This window comes from Drosophila rhopaloa, unplaced genomic scaffold (genome assembly GCF_018152115.1).
Source record: "Drosophila rhopaloa isolate 14029-0021.01 unplaced genomic scaffold, ASM1815211v1 contig_2, whole genome shotgun sequence".
In the NCBI taxonomy this organism is placed as follows: Eukaryota; Metazoa; Arthropoda; class Insecta; order Diptera; family Drosophilidae; genus Drosophila; species Drosophila rhopaloa.
In genome coordinates, this window is record NW_025335083.1 from 14,082,481 (window position 1) to 14,090,759 (window position 8,279).

The window sequence follows — 8,279 nt, forward strand, 5'->3', positions numbered from 1 at the left end:
TAAACATTAAACAAAACGAAACAAAACAAAAACACAAAAAAATTAAAACAATCTAAAGGAAAAGAAAAAAAATGCAAAACGAAAAACAGAACTAAAAGCAAGTGAAAATCGTTTATTATATAAACTATTATATAAATATATATATATATATAAATATAAATTATATACAAATTACGCATACCTACCACAACATATATAAATAATACATGCAGAGTACATACGAACATAAGTAACGGAACATTACATAATATTACTACTAAACTACAATAAACAAATACTTTGCATACATATTTAATATGCTTTAGTATCATAAGTACGACAAGTTCAGAGAGTTAAACCAAGAATTCCTCGATCCCTTTTCCCCCCACAAAAAAACCCCCTTTAAAAAAGAATGTGCACGTGTGAGCGAAATAGCTTTGCAGCTGTCTTCCTTCGCCAAGCCGCGCCGACGCTGTGCGTTTATTGATTCTTCTGATTTTCCGAAAACGTCTCGTAGATGCCAGCTATGACACCAAGTGTCCCTGCTCGGGCGCCACTCTTGAGACCCGAATTCAAATTCGAATTGAAGAATCATATTCGGTTCGCGCAGCGTTGCCGCGGCTTGGCGTCCCGCATTTCCCCCACAAGGAGAGAGACTATGAGAATGATGAAGAAGGAAACAGCAAATGCATGCAGGCAGCTACACTCTGCCACCCCCGCTCCCTCGCCCACTCGTCCGCATTCGAAATATTTGATTAAGGAAACATTATGCAGGCCGTTCACAGTTAAAGGAAATGAAAACGTAACGAAATTGAAAACATGAAGCATATATAAGCCGATCATACAAAAACAACCAGATATTACTACATACATTCATGCTCTATGAAAACAAAAAAATACAAAAAATTATGTCAAATAAATGGTTTTTCCTTTTTCCCTCAACAAAAAAAACACATTTTTCTTCTGGGGGTATTCACCAACTATTGGTTTTTTTAAAACCTTAAAATGAAAACGGTGCAGAAAATCTGTTTTGAAAACAGTCTTTATCTCAGATGGACCTTGAATGAATACCGGCCAAAAAAAACTCAAAATATTCAGGTATAAAAAATCCGATTTGGGTTTTGGTCGGATGTTTTTACATTTCAAAGTCATGTATATTTGTTATGTTCTTATGTGGAGACTAATTGACTTAAAAAATATTTTTTAACGGCAAAACAATGAAAGTGAGATTTTTTGGAATATAAAATTTGATTTATAAAATTTTCGCAGAACAATTTTTTAGGATATGCTTTTATTTTTAATTTTTTTAACATAAATATGAAAAGTATTCAGCTTTTGTAAAATTTAAGGGTGTCATAACCCCCTACTGAATCGTGACCATGGTTAAGTTTCTAGTTTTTTAAATCTATCACTAGCTTGAACTTGGCTTAATAGAAACTAGAACCTATAACTGCTCCTCTTCGATTTCCAAATCCGTGGAGAAGACGTACATATCCCGTCTCCTGGCGAAAAGCATTTCCTGTCGCTTGGGATGAGTGGCCAAGGAGTGGACCACGCCGCCATTATCACCTTTATAAATAAACCATTAAGTTATTAATTTAAATTGATTATAAAATAAAACATTACTTATTCGGATGCGCTGCAGAACTTTTGTTTCGAGCAGGTCGTAAACAAAGGCATCTCCGTTACTAGATCCAGTGACGATGTGAGCATCGTTAGCCAGTATTCCGCACTCAATGTGGTAGTCGTCGCCGCAGTGGCCCTTGTACTCGGAGAGTAGTCCACCGGTCTCGCAGTCCAGGAGTCGCACTACACTATCCTGACAGCCTGCCACCAGACATTGCTCATCCCTTGTCTGCGCCAGATAGGTGATGGGTTCGCCCACCTTGTCGCAGGTGAGTTCGCCCACTCGAATATCGTAGGTCCTCACACATCCGTCCAAAGAGGCTGCGTAAATCCGATTCTCGTTGGTCGCCACCGTAGTGATGCAATCGCGAGCCTCCTTCATCACCTGCACAGGATCCAGGCGACGCGTTCGAATGTCCCAGCACATTACGGCATTGTCTCTGCCACCGGAAATTGCCACGGAGGAGTCCTCGTTGAAGCAGACGCACCGAACTCCGCCGGCATGGCCACGCAACCGACGAACGGGGGCTCCTAAATTGGATAACATTTCTTGATTAGTACCAACACTTAAATTTTATTTTACAGATATTTCTAGAGATTTAAAAGCTGTAGCTGCTAACGCTATTAGATCCAAATTATTTACTTGGGCAATGATTATAGACACACCGAAACTTTTCCAAGTCAAACAATTATTGCAGAAGTAACTATTAAATAAAGTTAAGAAGACGAAACCAGTCCAAATTAACTAAGAAATAAAGTTAAAAAACGTAATCTGGTCATTATTATCAGCGGCAGCAGGTAAATGTCTACCCCCAGTTGGTGCAGCATCTCTAATTTTCTTCCTTTCCACTAGAATAGAACTTGGCGCCACATGTTGGTGGTAAATTGATTCACTGAGCAACGGGTATCTGACAGTCGAGACACACTTTAGCCTTTTGTCCTGCCAAGTTTGACTTTCTTTTATTATGGCTTTATAGGAGAATTGAAATAGCTTGTGCTCTTTTAACGTAAGATATTACGTTTTTAAACCTCACCTGTGGACACATCCCAATAGATAATGCTTTTATCCAAACTGGCGGAGACAATGTAGCTGCTATCACAGCTTCCCTGCAATGTACAAAAAATTTTAAATTTGAATAATTTAATCAATATATAATATATATAAAGGTATACCGCCGCATCTGTAACTTCGTCTGCATGACCTCCATAAGTCTTGAGAAGTATTCCCGAAACCGGATTCCAGAGTTTTATCTTTTTGTCAGATCCACAGCTCAAGCAATAGGAACCATCAACTAATAATTAAATGTATTGTTAAAGGTTAATAACTTTACTTAGTTTTTTAAATGAACACATCAAAGGACTCACCATTGTAGCGCACAGCCCGTACAGCTCCTTGTTTGCAGTCAATTGTGGTTTTTAAATTAAAATTTTCAAATTCCGGCATATTTCTTAAAAACAAAAAGGTAAACAATAATTTGGTGTGACCAGTTAAATACTTTTCCCGGATTTTTTGGGAATTTATTGCTTGGCATTTATATTTATCGAAATATAAAAATAAAGTAAATAAATTAAAATGTAATAGATTATCATATCGTATCATCTAAAAATATTGAAATTACAAATATAATTATATAATTACATTAATATATAGTTGTAGCATCAATAGCACCTTTTTTCACTACGCATCCGTTAATGGCACTCAAGAAATAATTGTATGGAATAAACAAAAAGGAACGGGCTGAGTTAAGGTTTTTACTTACTTTATTTATAGAAACTCTAGTTCATATTTCTAAATTTTTAGGGAAATAGAAAAAATAAGTTGAGTTTTTGTTAGGAATCTCACGAGATCTTGTCAATATTTTGAATGAAAGACACTTTAAAACATTATGTATACAAATTTAGTTTTCCCAAAACTTTCACTGCTTTCTGAAAGGAAATAAACATTTAATCGGTAAAATGCAAAGACCTCAGAAAAACGCACAACTCAAATTCAAAAATTGAAAGCGCGCCAGTGAACATATGGCGTGGTGAATTGGCGGGTGGTGAGTTCGATCCAGCCCTTGGAATGGGGAGTTGGCAAAGGCGCCAATAAAGTTGACCAGTAAAAGCGAAGGAAAAACGTGATAAAAGTCAAGGACTTGGCCAAAAACCCGCTACCTACGTTGGAACCTACAGCTTGGACTGCCTATTTATAGATAAAGTTGCATTTAGATCAGGGGTAAGAGAAATTAACTTAATACATTGGAAATCCAGCTGATTTTTTCCGTTTACAGCTGATTGCAAATTTTTTTTTTTTTTGCAGATGGCCAGCAAGCGGCTGATGCTCGATGTGGAGGAGGAAGAAGGGGCATGTGGCCAGGAGGATTCCACTTTGGATGCCCACGATGTGGATGTGGAAAACCAGGCCAAGAGACGCAAGTCTGGCGCCACGCAGGAAACGCCGTTGCAAAGGATGCTCAAACGGCATCTTCCCGCCAGTGCCGGCATTCTGTCGCCCATCACCGAATTGGCCCAGAATATGCGCGGTGCCCGTCTGGACGGGACACCCAAGTCCACCCAGCGAACTCAATCCTCCAGGACCTTTAACAGCGTGTCCTCGCGAACCCTAAGCAGCTTTAGCAGCTCCTGCTCCAGCTACGATTCTGGCAACTCCCTGGATGATGAATACATGGCCATGTTTGAGCTGGATTCTGCCGAGGATCACAATGTAGAGCTACCCGATGACCTGGAACTGCTCCTCAGCGGGCAGCTAAAATCAGAAGGCAATCCGGATAAGGAAACAACTAAGCAGACACGCTCACTACGTCGCTGTTTAAGTTTGTTCCCCAGCGATCAACCAGAGGATGAGGAACCAGCGGGTCAGGAGACCAAGTCACCCATCAAGAAGTTGCAAAGGAAGACCCTCTCCATGAACGATGCAGAAATCATGAGCGCTCTGGGCGAGGAACCCCAATTAATTGGGGATCTCAGCAAGCCTTGTGCTTTGCCCTGCTTATTAACAGGCATAAGACATCGTGATCTGAAGACCATCTCCAGTGACACACTGGCCCGTCTAATCCAAGGGGAGTTCGACCAGGAATTGGGAAGCCATGGTGGCTATCAGATTATAGACTGTCGATATCCATACGAGTTCCTGGGTGGTCACATACAAGGAGCCTTGAATCTGTACACACGTGGCCAAATACAGGAATCTTTTCCTTGTTTGACTTCAAACCAGGAGGATCGTCGCATCTATGTGTTCCACTGCGAATTTTCCTCGGAGAGGGGTCCCAAGCTACTACGCTTCCTACGGAGCAACGATAGAAGTCAGCATGCCCACAACTATCCGACACTGGGCTATCCAGAGCTCTACATACTGCACAATGGCTACAAGGAGTTCTTTGGGCTGTACGGTCAGTTATGTGAGCCCAGCCAATATGTGCCCATGCTGGCGCCAGCGCACAATGATGAGTTCCGGTACTTCCGCGCCAAGACCAAATCCTGGCAGTGTGGCGAAGGTGGAGACAGTGGAATCGGCGGTGGAGGCTCTCGGGGCCTCCGGAAGTCGCGATCCCGCCTGCTCTACGCCGAGTAATATTTGAGGTCACTGGAAATAAATCCCAAACCTTCCCGCCTGGTTTAATCCCCACTTAGATCTCATGGAGAACCAATGGTTCCCCATTTTTACCCACAGAACAAAATGAATTTTTTTAGGACGCAAATTTTTAGATTCCTTTTTCGTTGGGTTGTTCAAATGTTGTGAAAGCCCTTTAGATTTATTTGTACATGTTTAATTCCAGTTTAGTTCAGCGTTGTGTGAAAAAGAAGACGAAAACTAAAACAATGGGAACAAGATAAATGGAAATGGATAAATGTTCTCTAGTCAGTGAAAGCTCAAATTTCGAAATTGATTCTAGTTTACTTTTTGTGTTTGGCATTTAATAGTTAACTTTACAAAGTATTTCGTGTTATAGTTTAATAAACAAAATCGATTTAAATATGTAAAGAAAATGTCCCTAATTTTTAAGCATTATAATCTTATCTTTAGATTTAAGAAAATGATGAAATCGAAAAAAATTCTAAAATATTATATTTATGTATAAATACAAACTGTGCCAAAATGATCATTTTTTGATTTGATTTATATCATCTATTATATTAAACTAATAATATGATTTAATAACCATTCATTTAAGGAACTAAAAGAACTAATTTATCAAAGCAGGAGAAATAGGAAAATGCTTCCTTGTAAGTAAACGTTTGAATGTTGAAACTTATTCCAGTTTTATGGTTTTTAATACAATTGAAAAAAATGAATTATATATTTTAAGATAACTCAACCACTTGAAGAACAATGTTATACCTGATATCCAAATAAGAAGATACAAAATTACTATAAGCCAAAGTACAGGTCTTGAAATGAAATAACCCCATTAACGGAAATGGAAGGAACAAGAAAATGATTTCTAGTCAGTAAAACTGAATATTTCGAAATACAACAATGTTTTATTTTGGTTTTACATTTAAATATTTAAAAGAATTGTAACCAAAATCGGTCCAAGCCCACAAAAAAATTACTCCAATTCTATTGAATCTCAGTATTTAATTTGATTTCATATACATTAAGATTGCCAAAGGGAACAACCAAAGAATTCGTCTTTTATTTTTAGTGGGAAGAAAAAAAATTACTAAACCTACCATGGGAAAATGTATTTAAGAATACTATTTTCATTCTTCTTAATATTGATGGTCAAAAATTAGTCTACTTATGTATGTTAGCCAAATTTGTAAGTAGATGATCTCGACAAGCAGCCAAAGGTCCCTGAATAAAATGAACTGCTTTATTTCCGAAACATTAAAACAAATGCTTTTATTTTTATTCAATATTTTTAACAATTCTAACATGTTAAACTACAAGTTATGACAAATGCTTTAACATTTTTTATTCGAGAGATTCCAACCAGCAAAATTGTTTAGTAGAAAAGAAATGTACTTTTATAATCAAGTAATTTAGTCTGTTCTGAGACCTACAGAAATAAATTCAGGTTTTACAAAACATAGTTTTAAAGTTTGGCCTTGTATACGTTTGTTTATCATCTGATATCTCAGATAACCCGTTTCACTCGAAAGGGATGTAAGGAAATAAATCTCAGGTCTGAACACTCTCTGCCTGCGATTTAGAACTTAATCTTCGATAGTTGCTGCAAAGGGAGCCTTGCAACCGGCCTTATCATAGAAGTCCAGCGGCAGGGGATCGTCACTGTCGTAGTAATCGGAATCCCGAGCACAACTTGGACCCAGTTCCAGCTTCACTATCTTCTCGCGCCAAAAGTCAAGGAGCTCCCTCGTAAGAACCTCATCCCTAAGCTTAACAATCCATTCGTTGAAGTCATGCGGCCCATAGAATCCAGCATCGCCCTTGTATTCGCGCAGCAGCTCAGCGGCCTTGTCCTGATCCTCCGACGAAGGTGTGCCATCGAAGAGTAGCTTCCAGATTATCCCCCTAGCGGCGGCCGCCATCTTCTTTATGCTGGCCTGGTGCACGTTGTCCGGAACGATGATTTTGGTAAGGACAAAGCGTTTCATCAGCGTGCGGTATTCCTCAAGAGGATTTTCCTTTGTCAGCACGGCTTCGAATTCTCCAGTCAGGGCAGCGGTATCATCGGCACTTAGTTCACCGGGAGTGGTGGGTACACCAGGTTCTTCCTGCTCCAGTACGGCACGCACTTTGAGACTAGCTGCAAAAGGAGCCGTACAACCGGCATGGGCATAGAACTCCAGCGGCGGCGTATCATCGCTATCGAACAGATCACAATCGCGTGACCAACAAGGCCCCAATTGCTTCTTCACCAGAATTTCGCGCCAAAAGTCTAGGAGTTCACGCTTCAGGACCTCATCCCTTAGTTTGACAATCCATTCGTTGTAGGGCATTGGGTCATAGAAGCAAGCATCGCCGCGATATTCTTCCAGTAATTGGTTGGCCTTCTCTACATTTGATTGCGTGGTATCCGACCCGTCGAATAAGAGCCGCCAGATGACATCACGCGCCGCTGCAGCCGTTCGATCAAAATTCTCCTTGGTGACATCATCGTCCACGATTTCGTCTACCTGAACGCGCGTTTCTATGAGCTTTTGATAATCCTTTACAGGATCCTCCAAACCAATTGTAAAATCATTCTGCAGAGACAAAAACAATAAAATAACTGACATTTGGGGGAAGTTTTTGTTATATTACCTGTGGAACCTTTTCCGCTGTTGCCATCTTGGCTGGTTCTGTGTCCTCGGCCTTTCGCTTGGACATGCCCTGAGGGATTACTCTGAAATGTTTATCTGTACACTGGTATATATAATAATTGGTAATTGTTTGTCACTGCAAGCGGCAATTCGATGACTAATTCTGATAGATCACCGCTTGATTTCGTAGGTATGTGTAATATACTAAATTAAAAAACTAGGGAATGATAGGGTAACTCGACTCGTTTTATTAAGTATTTTTTGGGGTACTCTCGCAAGTGTTAAAATTATATATAACACAGTATAATTTAGTATAAAATCTTAGTAGCTTTGGGAGTTTTTAATCTAACTCTCTCTAAAAAAATGTTCCAAATTATTTTTCTCAAAGCTCTATTATTGTTAAATGTAATCGGTTTTTTCAAAAAAATATCGCATTAGGAATTCTACGCTATGCGAAAACG

At 39.3% G+C, this 8,279-nt stretch overlaps 3 protein-coding genes across 4 annotated transcripts; 1 reads left to right on the top strand and 2 right to left on the bottom strand.

Moving 5' to 3' along the window:
* Window positions 1–1,253: 1,253 nt before the first annotated feature.
* On the bottom strand, window positions 1,254–3,073 carry LOC108047469 (WD repeat domain-containing protein 83). Its single transcript, XM_017127667.2, has 5 exons — window positions 2,971–3,073; window positions 2,779–2,897; window positions 2,640–2,712; window positions 1,606–2,136; window positions 1,254–1,548 (listed from the first exon to the last, which is right to left on the bottom strand). The coding sequence occupies exons 1-5, from the start codon at window positions 3,047–3,049 to the stop codon at window positions 1,424–1,426; spliced, it is 927 nt and encodes a 308-aa protein (XP_016983156.1). The 5' UTR covers window positions 3,050–3,073; the 3' UTR covers window positions 1,254–1,423.
* A 431-nt stretch (window positions 3,074–3,504) lies between these two features.
* LOC108047472 (cdc25-like protein phosphatase twine) lies at window positions 3,505–5,861 on the top strand. 2 transcript variants are annotated; one of them, XM_017127670.2, is made up of 2 exons: window positions 3,505–3,823; window positions 3,879–5,861. In XM_017127670.2, the coding sequence occupies exon 2, from the start codon at window positions 3,908–3,910 to the stop codon at window positions 5,177–5,179; it is 1,272 nt and encodes a 423-aa protein (XP_016983159.1). In that variant the 5' UTR covers window positions 3,505–3,823; window positions 3,879–3,907; the 3' UTR covers window positions 5,180–5,861. The 2 variants fall into 2 exon arrangements, with proteins under 2 accessions (XP_016983159.1, XP_016983158.1); XM_017127669.2 differs by having other exon boundaries at window positions 3,506–3,823; window positions 3,908–5,861.
* A 185-nt stretch (window positions 5,862–6,046) lies between these two features.
* On the bottom strand, window positions 6,047–8,026 carry LOC108047473. The gene is made up of 2 exons (XM_017127671.2): window positions 7,820–8,026; window positions 6,047–7,761 (listed from the first exon to the last, which is right to left on the bottom strand). Exons 1-2 carry the CDS (start codon window positions 7,883–7,885, stop codon window positions 6,769–6,771), a joined length of 1,059 nt encoding a protein of 352 aa, XP_016983160.2. The 5' UTR covers window positions 7,886–8,026; the 3' UTR covers window positions 6,047–6,768.
* Between the last annotated feature and the right edge of the window lie 253 nt (window positions 8,027–8,279).